The 15,777-nt window shown below is 48.6% G+C and overlaps 1 protein-coding gene across 5 annotated transcripts in view; it reads right to left on the reverse strand.

Annotated features, from left to right (window-relative positions):
* The window catches only part of PCM1 (pericentriolar material 1), a 2,166,942-nt gene that overhangs the window by 1,842,817 nt on the left and 308,348 nt on the right, over positions 1-15,777 (reverse strand). For all 5 annotated transcript variants that reach the window (XM_069631563.1, XM_069631561.1, XM_069631564.1 and 2 more), the window contains 2 exons: positions 510-687; positions 289-398 (listed from right to left, as the gene is read on the reverse strand). In XM_069631563.1, coding sequence (XP_069487664.1) covers positions 289-398; positions 510-687 — 288 coding nt within the window. The remainder of the gene's footprint in view (positions 1-288; positions 399-509; positions 688-15,777) is intronic.

A 15,777-nucleotide genomic window follows, 5' to 3' on the forward strand; every position in this document is an offset into this window, starting at 1 on the left:
CAGAAAGCTTCTGCTATATTAAATAGACTAAATAAACTTTCTGGAAAAGGATCGCAGTGTTTTTGTTAAGAGTTAACTTCTTAACAGCATCCATTACAAATATACTTTTGGGACGGGTGGGGAGGTCAGCAAAACCTGCATAGCGACACAAACTCCAAGATCAAAAGCTGTGGAAAATGTGTAAATATCTCACCAAGCAAGTAAATCATGAAGGCAAAAAACATGCATTTCCAAGGTAATTACAAGAGCCATCTTTAAAAGCAGTATACCATAAACATTCTATGTTACCTGTGAATCGTGAAGCTGATTGTGGAAGCGCTGTATCAGGTCATTCAATTCTTCATTCAATTCTGACGTTAGACTCACTCCTGATAGGCTGCCTGTAGTCTCAGTTACCACTATAAACAAATTTCACTCATTACAAAAAGGAAACATTATAGAATCAGCAATTAAATAGGCCAACACAATGACAGAGTATTTCTAAATGTAATCTCCTTTAGGCCTCATACCAGATTCATCCATCGCAGCTATAGCGTGTTCTGCTTTGTGTTGCAGTGAAAGAAGGGCTGCTTGTCTTCCTTGCAGAGCCCTTAGCTCTTCTTGCTGCTGTAGCATCCTTTTCAATAAGTCATGTTGCTTCTTTAGGTTTTCTAGCTCCTCTTTAGCTTCCTTTTGAGGGTCTATTGCCTGAAAAAAACAGTCACCGCCAAAGAGTGAATTGCATGAACTGATGCCCAATCTGCAACCTTAATCGCTTTATATCAATAGTCCATTTGCTGGTGCTCCATAAAGATTTTTTTTGCTATTGAAATATAGCTCCATTGTAGGTAGGTATGTGAATAGGTATATTTATAATAAGCACAACAGTAGAACAAGTTACTTACCAACTGGTAACGTTCTTTCGATTGGATGTTCCTCCAACGTATTCCTCATTTTAGATGTATTCCATCCAGCTTTGCTGCTCTTCGGAAATTTTTTCAGCAGAGGGCGCCGTGCGTCGATGTCGTCGAGTCAATGGTCCCTCGAAGGCTTCCGTCGAGGGTGATGTCATCGGGTGTAGCACGCGCGGCGCCCGTTGGCCTCAGTTCTGTTTTTTCCCCTTTTTTTGCCTGTGATCTTGTACTGTGCAGATTGTGCCGGTAGACAGGTATCAGCCTTGCGAGATTTGAGATGGCAATAACCCGGAAAAAATCTACAGAGTGGTAGGTTGGGAGGGCGATGAGGAATACGTTGGAGGAACATCCAATCGAAAGAACGCTACCAGTTGGTAAGTAACTTGTTCTTCAAGTGGATTGTGTCCTCCAATGTATTCCTCATCTTAGACTCCCAAAGCTGTATTTTGTTAATTTCTCTGGAGGAGGGGTCAGATTTTTTATTTATTTTTTTATTTTTTCCCCCCATCAATGCCTTTAGATGGCGGAATAAAGCACTGCTTTTCCAAAAGTCAGCTCCCTAGACTGGGAAGCATCCAGGCTATAGAATTCTGAGAAGGTGTGAAGTGAAGACCAAGTTGCTGCTTCGCAATGGACCTTATTGGGACACCTCTTTGAAGGGCCGTGGAAGAGGCGATGCCTCTGGTGGAATGAGCGCTCAACCCTTCTGGGGGGTCTTTTTGTGCTAGTCTGTAGCATTCTGAAATGCAAAGTACGATCCAGCGTGAAATTGTCCGTTTTGTTACAGATTGATCCAGTTTCCTTCCTGTGTAGCTTATAAACAACTGGTTATCCACTCTAAGCCTAGAAAGTCTAGAGATTAGAGATGTAAAAGCTTAAAGCTCTTTTTGGATCCAGTCTGTGTAATCATTCTTCCTCCTTAGAAGGATGAGGTGGAGGCTAGAATGAGGGTAAAACAATTTTCTGATTTAAATGAAAATCAGATATTACTTTTGGTAAAAATGATGGTTTAACCCTCAATACAACCCTGTCCTTTTGGAACACAATATAGTGTGGCCCAGAAGACAGTGCCTACAATTCGCTCACTCTTCTTGCCGATGTAAAAGCAACTAAAAAGGCCATTTTCCATGTTAGTAATCTTAATGGACATGTGTGCATAGGCTCAAAAGGGGCACACATTAAGAATTTAGGACTAAATTTAGATCCCAAATCGGTACTTGAAATGGGTGAGGAGGAAACACATTAGTGAGACCTTTTAAGAATTGTGTTATCAAAGGAATTTTGAAATAGGAGCATTCTTCCGATGAGCGCTTGAAAATGGAAAGCGCTGCAAGGTAACCTTTTATTGGTCCGATATTCAGACCTCTATGTACTAGGGTCAGAAGGAAAAATAGTACTTCCGGAATAGAACATAGAAAAGGATCGACATTCTTTTCCCTGCACCAGTTGCAAAACTTTTTCCAACGGCAACGGTATAGACTTTGTTGCTGGCCTTCTTGCCGAATGCAATACCTCCATATCATCATCTGGAAGGTTCCAATCCCTGTATCTCAGCCTTTCAGATACCAAGCATGAAGGTCGAGTGTTCTGACCTCTGGGTGGAGAACCTGACCTTCCATTTGAGAGAGAAGGTTCTCTCTCTGAGGAAGACGTACTGGAGGACAGATGGATATATCTAGAAGGTCCGGATACCACGTTCACCTGGCCCAATCCGGGGCAATTAGGATCATGCGGTTCCCGAAGCGTCTCAGCCTCCTGATGACCTGAGGAATGACGGGAATCAGAGGGAACGCGTACAATAGTGGGAAATTCCAATCCACCACAAACGCGTCCCCCAGGGCTCCTCTCGGGGGGGGAAATTCCCTTGAGCAATACCTTTCGCATTTACGGTTGGTACTGGTTGCGAATAGGTCTACCTGAGGGGTTCCCCAAAGGGCAAAGATCTCTTGAATGACTTCCTGAGCCAGTTCCCATTCATGGAACACCGTGCTCTGCCTGCTCAGAGCATCTGCCGACATATTCTCTTCCCCCGGCTAGATGAATTGCCATTAAAGAGATTCCCTCCTGAATCCCCCAATACCAGAGCTGCATTGCCTCTCTGCACAGGGGTAGTGACCCCACACCACCTCTTGTTTAGGTAGTGCATGGCCATTATGTTGTCCGTCATTATCAGGACATTCTTTCCCCTGACAGATGGCAGGAAGGCCTTCAGCGCTAGTCTGATTGCCCTCAGCTCTAAAAGGTTGATATGTAGTTTGGACTCCGATGGAGACCAACAACCGTTGATTGTCAAATCGATGGCATGAGCTCCCCACCCCAGGAGTGAGGCATCCGTCACTACTGTGATCTCCGGCCATGGTTGCCAAAAAGGTTCTCCTTTTGGGATGTTTTCTGTACAGGTCCACCATAGAAGGTCTTGTCTGGCCTTGTTCAGAATCTGAAGATCTGTCATTTGACCCGAGAACTGGGACCACTGAGTCTGTAGGGCCCATTGAAGGGATCTCATCCTCAAGCGTGCCTCTGGCACCAGAAAGATGCAGGATGCCATGAGGCCGAGCAACCTTAAAAAATCGTAAGCCTTGAGATTTTGGGCATTTTGGAATTTGGAAACCATCTGAAGAATGTCTTGAGCCCTCGTCTTGGGAGGCGAGCTTTTCCCAAGGACGTGTCTAGTACAGCTCCTATGTAGTGAAGCTGTTGGGAAGGTGTCATTTGAGACTTCTTGAAATTGAGGGGGAAGCCCAGTTTGTGGAGGAAGTGGCAGGTGATTTTCAGATGATTCAGTGCTTGCTCAGCAGAGCGTGCTCTGATGAACCAATCGTCCAGGTAGGAGCAGACATGAACCCCCCCCTCTCCTGAGGTGCGCTGCCACCACTACCATTAACTTGGTGAAGACCCACGGGGCAGAGGTCAACCCGAATGGCAGGACTCGAAACTGATAGTGTGAGTCGCCAACTACAAACCTCAGGTATTTTCTGTGTTTGAGATGAACCGGCACATGAAAATAAGCATCCTGAAGGTCCTATGACACCAACCAGTCCTTGAGATGAAGGGCCTGAAGGATCTGAGAAAGGGTAACCATCTTGAATTTGTCTTTCCTGAGGAACTTGTTCAAGTTTCTTAAGTCCAAGATGGGTCTCAGTCCTCCGTCCTTTTTGGGGATCAAAAAATACAGGGAGTACCATCCCTTGTTCCTCTCCGCTGCAGGTACTGGCTCTTTAGCACCTTTCTCCTGCAGGGTTAGAACTTCCTGCTGTAGGAGCGGGTTTGAAGACTTCAACGGGTGTCTCGCTGGTGGATTGCTTTGAGGTTGCTTTAGAAAAGGAAGGCAGTAGCCTTGGGCTATTATTTCTAGAGCCCAAACATCTGAAGTAATGGCTTGCCATTCTTGCAGATGCTGCGACAGCCTGCCTCCTTACAGGTGTTTTGTGGTGCAAGTCGTCAAAGTGGTTTTGTGGCGGATGTTGCAGCCGCTGATGGCAAAGAGGCTGCAGCTGGAACTGGAGCTGGCTTAGCACGTTTTCCTCATCCAACACGAGTGGCCTTTCTTTGGCCCCTTTGACTGGCCATTCCTCTCGTCTTTCCATATGAGGTGTAATGACAATAGGATCGTCCCCTCCATGATTGCCCTTGCGCACGAAAAGGCTAAGGTTGCCTAATAGCAGCCTTGTTGCCAAAAAGGTGAGACCCGTCAAAAGGCATGTTCAGGGGGGGGGCGGGGCCAGCAGGCGGCCGATGAAGACGTGAGCCCGTACTGCTCCCGTGCCGCCAGCCTAATCCTGTCAATATCCTGCTTCCTTTTGCTAGCAAATGTGCACCTGAACTGCCTGTTCAAAGTGGGAACCGGCGCGGCACTTTCCCGTCTGTTCCCGGAGAAAATCGTTGCCCAGAGACATTTTGAGGAGCTTCCAAGCGGTTGCTCGGAGCGCCATACAGCCAGCAAAATGGCCGCTGCATACTGTGGATGTGCGGCGGGTACTATACGCTGCTGACGAGCCCCGCCTGTGGGTCGGAGACGCTCCGGAGGAGGGGGAGCGACTGTGCTGCCTCTGGGGACGCACACGGAGGAGAGCGAACACACCCCGGCGACGATTCCTCTTAGGCGGTACCCTCGTCCTTGAGCACGCTCTGAGCGCAACTACACAATATTACGTGCTACATCAGGTGTACCACCTATACAAAGACGGTGCACAGAATCCCGTACCCACGGCAGATCAAGATCCATTAGTGGACTTCTCCTTCATTCGAATCCAGACGGGGGTCTATGGCCTATAGACTTTCCTTTCCCGGAAAAGCGTCGACTCACTAAAGAGACATCTACCACGGCTCACGACCCTGAAGATACGAGGAGGCAACACCTGGAAACCCCCCCCCCCTCCAATAACTCCCGTTTCCCTGCCCCCATCGGGCATCGCCCTTCAGAAGCATCCTAGACCTTGCTGGTCACCCTGCCAGATTACCAATAATGGGGAAAGATAAACCCCGGAAGACCTCCACACAAAGCAGGATTGAACAATACGTGTCTACGCCAATGCCTCGTTCACCTGAGCGACCGTTGCCACACGATACAGACTGCATGGAGGAGAACATCTCCCTCAGGGACATCATGAGTGCCATTGCCAGCTCAAGGACTTCCATGGAAAAAAAGATGGACAGTATTGGTGCAGATGTATCCTTGCTAAGGCATGACCTGCAGAAGCTGACCTCACGCACCGGGGAGGCTGAGATGAGGATCTCGGAAACCGAGGACAATCTTCGCGGGGTGAATCGACAGATGTCTAGCCTGTTGGCACGCATAAAGCTCCTGGAATCAAGAGCAGATGACACCGAGGGTAGATCAAGGCGTAACAACGTCCGCATACTCTGTCTCCCAGAAAAAGCAGAAGGAGATTGCATGGAACTATTCCTTGAGGGTTGGCTCGCTGACATATACAACTCAGTCCTTCTCCAAGTTTTTTTTCCATTGAGCGAGCCCATCGCATACCTACCGGCAAGATAGTACCAGGGGCACCGCCACGTACAGTCATCGCAAGGTTCCTAAACTATAGAGATAGAGACACAGTACTGCAATTAGCAAGATCCAAAGGAACCATTACATACAATGGATCAAGAATTGCTTTCTTCCCCGACTTCACCAGAGAAGTACAGAAGGCACGACAATCTTTTGATCCCCTCAAGAAACGCCTGCAATCAATGGGTGTTAAATATGGCCTGATCTTTCCCGCCCAACTCAAAATATTTCACAAAAATGCAACGGTGCATATCACTGATCCTAGGGAGGCGTGGAGCTGGGCTGAAAGGCACAGACGGCGATTGGAGCACCGCGGGGAGAGGGAGAGGAGAACAGAACAGACCGCACCCTGAGCGGCCGCCTGATCTAGATCCACAGCAGCAACAACTGAATGAGAACCCACAGCAGGCTGAGGCCTAAAAACAAGGAAACTACATCAGTCATCCAAACCACTACTAAAGCATTGCATATGAGCTACGCCGCACTCTGCAAGCGAAGAAATCAAAGCAATAATGGCTGGTGGTCACCCAAATAGCGGGTTCCCCCCCCCCGACCTAAAAGAGTACCTGAAGCACCGCAAAGCGAAGATCCGCTTCCCTGCCCTGAGACACTCTCCGCGCCATACCACCTGGCACACGGGTACTCCAGAGTAGGAGTGACTCGGGACAAACAGATGAAGAATCAGTTAAATTGTTAAGAAGTTAACACTGGGACGACAGATGCTTCAGTTGGGGATGGAGTATGGGGAGGGGGGAGTTAGATCTTTTGTATTTGTTCAATGTTTCGCATACATAGACACAATGTGCACGCCGAGTGGAGCAAAAGGGACAGATTTACAGCGTTTGCAGCCAGGGGCGCATATCTGCGAAAGTAAACTCCCAATTGTCAATGGCAGTTGAGACCGCTGCAACCCAAAGCAAGCTCAAACTACTGGCCTGGAATGTGAATGGGCTGGGTACCAGCATTAAGAGGCGACTGGTTCTGCAACATCTAAATAGACACTTCCCAGACAGTCTTTCTGACCGAAACACATCTTGCTGGAAACGTATGCAGATTCTACCAAAGATCAAACTACCGTACTGCCGTACACGCCGGCTTTTCCATGGTGCGAGAGGGGTGCTTATCCTAATTAACAAAAGGCTTCCGCCGGCCGGCTCACCACTTGGGCCAATCAGGTTGGAGTGCGACTTGAGTTGCCTAGGCAACTCAGTCCAGGGTGCCTAAATTCCCCTCCACCCCTCCTAAGTACCCCAGACAGAGTGGCACCACTTTGGAGGGCTTCTGTAGAGAAGCCTGCCAAAAAGTGGAACAAAGGGCTCGACTTGGGTTGGAGTCACAGAAGAGAACACAAACGCCATTTAAGAATCAAGTTTTGGCAAAAAATACCAACCGGAGAATTAATATTAAATAAATAAACCGGCGGTATGTTCGAGGCTACCGTAAATAATTAAAGATAGTAGCCTAAAAAAATGGGAAATCGCATAGGAAAATATTCGCGGTTGAATATAAAAAGTAGTATCCACTGCCACCAGCCAAAACTCGATCAGGGGGGACGGAGACGTGCCCCCTCGACTAACAGACCACGGGGCAATTGAATTGCCCCAGCCAGTACATCCACACAATGATGGTTTGTACTGGTTCTGTTCAGAATTTAAGACTAGTAAAGTCAATGGTGCCTTTACATGCCCTGGGAGACAGTAGTCGGTCCCAGGGTATGGAGTCTATACTGGGGGGTCACTATGACACCCCTGTGTCACTGCACTGAGGGTGCTGTGTAACAGCACAAAAACACATGAAGCCCTATGGAGTAAAATACCCCATAGCCCATTAAACACATCTAGATTCAAAGAAACACACTCAAATCATGCCCAAGAGTGAGGGTAAGAGTCTCACTCTTGGCAGGAGAAAAACATAAACCCCAAAAAAATCCAGCAAAGCTGCTGGGGGACTCACTAGGTTAGGAAATTCAGCCTAAACAGAGAATTCTCCCTAACAAGGGTCAATGCCTCTTGCATTATGTAAAGACTCCACCAAATGCCTCATTCTGCTTTCCTCTGAGATCAAGCATTCTGGGACATTTGGGGTGCCGAATTCCAATCCAAAAGGTACTTTTTCCTCCTCGGATCTCTCCTGTTCCTGAAAAATTGAGGTCAAGGATTTGAAAAACTCCTTCCTAGGGAGAGGTTTGAAAACCTTCTCTGGGAGAGGAGGAGGAAGAGGTGTAGTACCAGGCTCTGAAGAAATTACATGTTTTGTAACTTTCTCCTTCTGGCTGTCCTGGCTTGGTTGGAGACTTTGGCGCCGAGGGTTTCGGCGTTGACGTCGATAAAGGCGTCGAAGACATAGTGGTCGTCGACAGGGTCTGCTTCGAGGCAGTCTTCGACGATTTTCCCTTCGAGGTGTGACAGGTCTCGGACGGCGTCGGTGACCTCGAGCGGTAGACTCGAGCGTTTATCGCTCAGCGTCCTGGAAGGTTCCCTATCCTTCCTTTTACTATCACCCGGGCACAAGGGCGCGTGAGTGTCGGAGCGATGACGCTCCCGGACGGCTTCCAAAGAAGGCGCGGACCGAGGCTTTGCCTTCTCAAACACCTCCATCATTTTGACCCTGAATGCTTCCCACTCTTCGGAAGACTAATATTTCGTGGGGCATTTCATCCTTTTCGGAGACTCGTCTGACGACGAGGTGGAGGGAGACCTGTGACGTCGTTTCTTCGATTTTTTCGACGAAGACGACGAGCGATGAGAATCGCTTCAGGATCTAGATCGATGCCTTTCGCGTCGAGGAGATTTCTCCTCATGGGGTCTCGACGCTAGAGGCTTTTCGATCCTTCCGACCTACCTGTAGCTTTCCTCTCCTTTCTCGCAAGGCCTTCCCAGTCATCGCCTGACATTTCGAACAGGCCTCCATGTCGTGACCTTCTCCGAGGCACCACAAACACTCGCAGTGCGGGTCCGTGATCAACATTTTTGAGCTGCACGACTTGCATTTCTTGAAACCCGATCTCGGGGTCGTGGTTGGTGTCGATGACGAGGACATATTTCTTCTTGTTTATATATATATTTTCTTCACAGAACTCGAGGCGCGCCGAATGTCCGAAGCAACGTAACTGCGGAAAAATGGAACCAAGGCCAACGGGCACCGCGCGTGCTACTTATACACCCGATGACGTCACCCTCGACGGAGGCCTTCGAGGGACCATCGACTCGACATCGACGCACGGCGACCAATGCCAAAACATTTTCTGAAGAGCAGCAAAGCTGGATGGAATACATCTAAGATGAGGAATACGTTGGAGGACACAATCCACTCTAAATCCATAGGTCAATACTGCACATAAGAATGCAGAGTGCAAAGAAAATCATCATGGGTCTCATCTTTCCAACCTAAAAGACCGATACAAGAGGGAACATATGGGGTATGTCATAAAAATCAATCTGTACATATCAGTCAATAAAAGCAGACTAAACTAAATCACACTCATCAACTACATCTGTCAAAGAGTGCAAGACCTTCTCCTTGGGTGATGAGTCCTATATACAGTCTTCACGCCTAGGTGGAGTGCTTGCCTTTTTGGCACTTAATTTTTGGCTAAGATCAGGTCCCAATAGGGATCAAATTTTATAGGTCCTGAGGAAAATTGAACTGTCGAAACTGGCAACACACCTAACCGGAGGATAGCACAGAAGCAACACTCTGGTCTTGGAAGCAAGACCACGCAGAGCAACAGGTTCAAATCCCTGATCCACGGTTAGAAACCAAACTCCGGTATGGTATTGGGTGCGTTATAAAAAAACGATTTAAATAAATAACCACCATCTCCATTTTTAGCAAAAGTCCTCCAAAAAAGGTGTATTCTTTTCACAGGTTAGCAATACGCATATTGGTGCATTTTTCCTGTTTTGCAGATCCAATGGCAGTCAGATGGTAGAAGCTTACTGTGACAAATTCACATCAGCCACCACTCCGGTGCCCCCAAAGATGTGCTGGGGATTAAGGGGGTGTGGACCAATCGCCATGTTAGGGGTTACCAGGAGGAGGTAAAGTTGAAGATTACCCCAAGCCTATTGCCACCGGAAGCAGATGCGGTTAACCCAAAATAGATAGTAAGCATGTAGGGAAAGCTAGCCCTTTTCACACCCCATGTACAGACATTCACCTTAGATTTGTGACGCACAATCCTCCACACTCCCCACCCACCCCCACAAAGACATGCAACAAGAAGTGCCGTTCCTGCTTCAGGCTCCAGTATTCACATTTGCAATCACAATACTCCTTTCTGTACCGATTCACAGTTCATAAAAACTCACATTTCCCTTGAGCAGCCACACTCCATACAGTGATTTGGGAAAGACAGCTGTGACAAATCCAAGGATAGTCCCCCCTCTCCCCATGTGGGAGCCACTCCCTTTGGGACTAGGGAGATGAGCTTGCTACGCTTAACATCCCCAAAGGGACAAGTGAAGTGGGATCCCTCAGGAGGCAACTCGCCCCTTAGGGGAGAGGAAATCCCCAGGAGGTGGAGTTGGGTCACCATCCCTCCCAGCTATGCCCCAGACAACATACCTTTATTTGTTTACTTGTTGGGCGCATATACAATAAGAATATACTGTTTAAAAGCACCTACAGGGCAGGGAGGGAGGGTACATTACAACACAATAGTAAGCTGAGGAGGAGGAAGTGGGACAAACCTACTACGCCTTGTTAGTATTCAAAACGTGCAAGTGCAGAAAGGAAGAGGGGGTAAGTGCTGGGGAGTTGAAGATCGTGGGAGAACCATGGAGGAAGTGCTAGGACCGTGGAGTGCTACACTACCATGGCCGTGGGAGGTTTAAGTGAGAGTCTCCAGAGCAGAGGGTGTGCACGCAGGAGCTGGGAATAATTGGTGAGGGAGGTCAAGGCCCTGAAGATGCATAAGGGCCAATGACACTGATTCAGCAACTGTGGGACTAGTCGAGGAGAGAAGGTGGGAAGGAGGAGGAAAAGAAGAAAGTCTTAAGGAGCTTCCCAAATTTGAGAAGGTCCTGCTCAAGGTGCAGGGGGAGGCTATTCCTAAGGAGGGAGCCCGCAGAGGAAAGTGAGCGATCCCCTGCCCTCTTTTAAGCAAAATGCTTTACACAGAGTTGGTGCAAGAGGAGAAAAGAGGTCTAGTGGGAGAGTATTTAGTGAGATAAAGTTGAAGATGGTGTGGTCCCCCGGGCCCAGACAACTTTGTGGATGATGCAGTGAAATTTTTATTTAATCCGTGCAGCAACCGGGAGCCAGTAAAAACTTTAGTGCAGGAGAGATGCAGTCCCTGGGCTAAGGCCAAGGATAAGTCTTGCTGCCCTATTCTGGATAAGCTGAAAGGGTTGCAGAGTGGGAGAAGGAAGATTCAGAAGGCTATTACAGTAGTCAAGTCTAGAAAGAACTAGGCGTTGAGTCACATTAAGCCTCTGCGGGAAAGTGAGCAAAGGAAGAATTCCTTTGAGAAGGAAGAACTGGTAGTTGGACTTCTTGGCAATGTGCTGAGTGTGAGGGAGGAGTCAAAGATGACTTCAAGGTTTCTGGCTTTAGTTGAAGGAGTAGGGAGCCCAAGGAGGAAGGACAGAGTAAATGGAAGAGAGCAGGGGTCCCAAAGGGAAGGATCTCAGTTCTACAGGCGTTGAGGCAGAGATCATTGGAGGCGCACCAGGACTGGATGGCAGATAGGCAGTCAGGGATGATGGAGGGTGAAAGAGGGTCAGCAGGGAGTCTGAAAAAGAGCTCTGTGTCTGCCTAACACTGGAATTTGGAGGAGAAGGAGGAGATGAGGCATGCAAGGAGAGCAAGGTAGATGTTAAAGAGCCAGGGAGAGAGAATAGAGCCCAGCGGGATGCCACAGGTGGAGATGGAAGGAGTAGAATGGGCCCAGGATGACTCAGGAAAGCGATCAGTGAGGAAAGAGGACAGCCAATCCAGTGCCCGCTCCAAGATACCAAGTGTATCGTGGAGCCTTTGTATGAGGATGGAAGGGTTGACTGTGTCAAATGCAGAAGAGCGATCAAGAAGGATAAGGACCGCTGGGGAGTTGGAGTCCAGAGAAGCGAGCAGTTCTGCACAGGTGTTCAGAAGAGCAATTTCTGTGCCTCTGGATGCTTGGAATCCAGATTGATGGTCATGGAGGCCACAAGTTCAGTGTGAGAGTTAAGTTGGGGCAAGGCCAGCTTCTCGAGAAGCTTCCCAATGAAGAGGGTAATGGAAATAGGGCGATAGCTGGTAGGGTAGGAAGAGTCAAAGGAAGGTTTTTTTCAGGAGTGGGCGCACAAGGATGTGCTTAAGGGGAGAGGGGAAAGATCCTTTGGTAAAAGTGATTGCAGAAATCAGCGAGAGCAGGGGCAAGAGAGCCAATGTTATCCTTGACGGTCCTGGATGAGCAAGGGGAGACCAGTTTAGAAGAGACCTTCATGGAGCAGACAACTCTGGTAACTTCCTCAGGTGTGACAGGTGGGAATGAAAGGAGGAAGGAGGGGGCAGAGGGGAAAGGGTGAGGGGGGAGTGGGATGGGATTTGAGGGAGTGTAGATAAGGAGGTCAGAATGTCCTATGTTTTGGTGGCAAAGTGTGAGGACAATGCATTGCAGAGGGCATGTGAAGAGGAGGAGAAGGAGCGGAGACCCCGGAGGGGTTGGCTAGTTCCCTGCAGATTTTGAAAAGTTCAGCCGATTTATGGATACGCCCGAGACCCGTGCCTGAATGTGCTCTTTTCTTTGCACGGGGAGAGGGGAAAGGTCTGTTGCCTTTGGAGCAGGCGGCAGGCCAGAGTGTCAGAGGATGAGCATGTGGTTAGCCACTTCCTTTCTGCGACTCTGCAATTTCGTTTCAGGGCTGCAAGTTAGGAGTCTTACCAAGTGTTATGCTTTGAGGCAGGTTTCAGACAAATCTTCATGACTGGGGCAAGAATGTCAAGCGTTTTGGTGATGGACAGATGGAGGTTGCTGAGGGCAGAGTTGAAGGTAGAATCAGAGGTGGGAGGGTGAGGGGCTAGGTAGGTGGAGGCAAAGGCAGCCACAGTCACTCGTTTCATCAGGCGGGTGTCAGTGAACAAGTTTAGTGCGACTTTTTGGGGGTATTCGGGGGGCCAATGGGACCCAGGGGAGAGGAGAGAGTGGTCAGACCAGGATAGAGGGGGTGAGAGAGGTCAGAGTGTATGAGAGTATCTTGAGTGTGTCCAGCTGTGTGGGTTGACCCAGAATGGAGAGGGAAAGCAAGGAGCAGAGATCAGTGAATAGGGTGGTCAAGGAGCCAGCGGAGTCCAATTGAATGTTGAAGTCACCCAGGAGGAGAAGGTTAGAAGTGGAAGCAAGTAAAGAAGAGCAGAAGACAGCCCATTCAGAGAGGAACAGGGAGGTGGCTCCTGGAGGACGGTAGAGCAAAAGTCAGCCCATTCAGAAAGGAATAGGGAAGGGGCACCTGCAGGATGTTAGATGGTAGCAACGGTCAGGGTGGAGGTGGGAGAGGTGACCAACTTGCAGACCAGGCTTTCAAATGAGGAGTAGGTCTGGGTAGGTAGAATGGAAGCAGGCACTCACTCAGGGCAAGGTTCGGTGAGGTCGAGGCTTGGAGATGACCTTGAGTCCGACGGGGAGGAGGGAGTCAAAGACAGTCACTGAGCTGGCATTGAACCAAGTCTGAGTAAGCACGAAAATGTCAATGTTTTCAAGGAGACGAATGTCAGAGGAGTGTTTGTTGGGTGAGCGGGCGTTAAGAGTCGCCAGGTGGAGGTGGTCAGTGCTTTTGAAGGTTTTATGAGGTGGGGTACAGGGGCGTGGTACACCATTCAGAGTAGGGTGGGAGATAGTAGAAGGGGGAGATGCAGGAGAAGGAAGTTAATGAGAGCAGGCAGGATGCGGTCAAAGAGTAGGCGGTTGGGTTGTAGGCCCTGAACCAGGAGGGTGCGGTGTGATAGACATTAACAAAGCAACAAGAGGATGTGAAGCCGGCCAAGAGGACTTCCCACATGGTGCCACAGTTAATAGAAGCGTGTGATGAGGGAGAGCGTGGAGATGAGGAGTCCATCGATCTGGAGAGGCCACAGAGAAAAGGATATCAGTGAAAACATTTCTAGAGGAAGCACTGACATAGGTGTCTGCAATGAAGTCCAGGGTTTGCACTCAGGATATCTTTTTTGTGCTTTTTCCTGCCAGACTTGGAGAGAGATGGTGGATAGGAGATAGTGTAGCAGTTACAGAATATAGGAGAAATGGAGAGAGCCATAGGAAGGCAGAGGTTTAAGTCAAGGAATGAGGCAAGAGTACTGCACAGTTCTGGCTTACTCACTGGGAGGACTAGTAGACTGCGCAAGTGAGAATGAGAAGGAGCATAGGGAAACAGAAGCACCCAAATTCGAATTGAGCAGGACACCCCAAAAACGATTTTAAATGCAGCAAACAGTGAATGCAGATGGTGCACAGGGAAATCGAAGCACCTCTAAACATGTACAATAGAATAAATGTAGTAAAAAGGCATGGCGTGTGTAGGCGCCAAGGCGTACAGAACCCTATAAACCCTTTAATAAATGTTTGCTTTGCTTCTGACCCAACCTTTTCCCAGTCCTCTGGATGGAAAACAGCAGAAAGGCAAAAAGACCAGCCTCCTTGAGGCACGTCATGATATGAACCAATCAAGAAAGAGTATCCCCAAAGCCCGCTAAATTGTGCCGCAGAGCACACCAGATGTGGCATTACACCTCAAGGCCTGTAATAGGAGAGTGCAACGAGGAGCCGCAGGTGAGTAACCGGTCCTGGATGACACGACAGCCCGAGCCAGAGCACCAAGGAAGAGCTCAGAGAACAAGCCGCCCACAGGATCCTGCACCAAGCAAGAAGGAACAAAGAGGAGATGCCAGCCGACGCAGAGTCCAGTTGACGAGTCACATTAGTGGCTCTGCAGCTAGAGGAAGGCCGGGGTACTACACACTCCTCCCAGTGAACGCCGCTCATCACAAACAGGTAGGTAGTGTCTGCAGATGAACGGGGGAGAGAAGCAAAGATGAGGCACTATGTGGAGAAAGAATTAAGACTCCCCAGAGTGGGGAGAGAGGCAAAGACAAGCCGCTGTGTGGGGAAAGAACCAAGAATCCCCAGAGAGGGGAGAGAGGCAAAGACAAACCCTGGTTAGGGGAAAGAGCTGAGAAGCCCCAGAGTGTGGAAGGAAAAGGAGCAGAGACCCAGAGTGGGGAGGAAAAGACAGAACACTAAGACCAATAAGAGAAAAGGGTGAAATGTCTCACCAACAGGAGAAGGACTGTGAGACACACGTTGAAAGGAGAAGCAGAGTGGCCTGGCTGTAGCACTTGGACCACACACTGGCACTATAAGAACTATATGAACTGGAACTGCAAAAATAGGCAATTGCCTTTGATGAAGAGACAAAAGGGTGTGGGGGTCAGAATCCAGCATCCATCCCTTTCATTGGGACAACACCCAAAAGCCTGTCTTGGCTGTTTTGTGCATCGTTTTGTTGAGAAGTAGGGAAATACCCTAGACCAGAATATATAATAGGATTCCAGACTGACGACTTAATTGTGTTTAGATATCCTACTGGCATCCTTTTACTTGTTTTAGAATAGAGCTTAGTTGTAGGCTTAGGGAAATATTAGGCTTTTTTAATGTTAACGGAAGAATAAGAATACTTGAGCAGCATGCCTCCTTGTCAGTTTTCAGATTATGGCTTGCCACACAGTCCTGCAGATTCAGGAGGGTGCTGCTTGATTTTCGCCTGACTTCAAAATGGCTAACTGCCCATTTCCATTACTGTCAATGATTGAGCTTACTTTTCAACTCCTCATCCTTGCTAGCCTGCCCTAATCTATAGAGAAAACGTGTCTAGTAAAAATAGTTAAAAAAAAAAATAT

Source organism: Ambystoma mexicanum, chromosome 6q, assembly GCF_040938575.1.
Source record: "Ambystoma mexicanum isolate Mex_15411 chromosome 6q, UKY_AmexF1_1, whole genome shotgun sequence".
NCBI lineage: Eukaryota > Metazoa > Chordata > Amphibia > Caudata > Ambystomatidae > Ambystoma > Ambystoma mexicanum.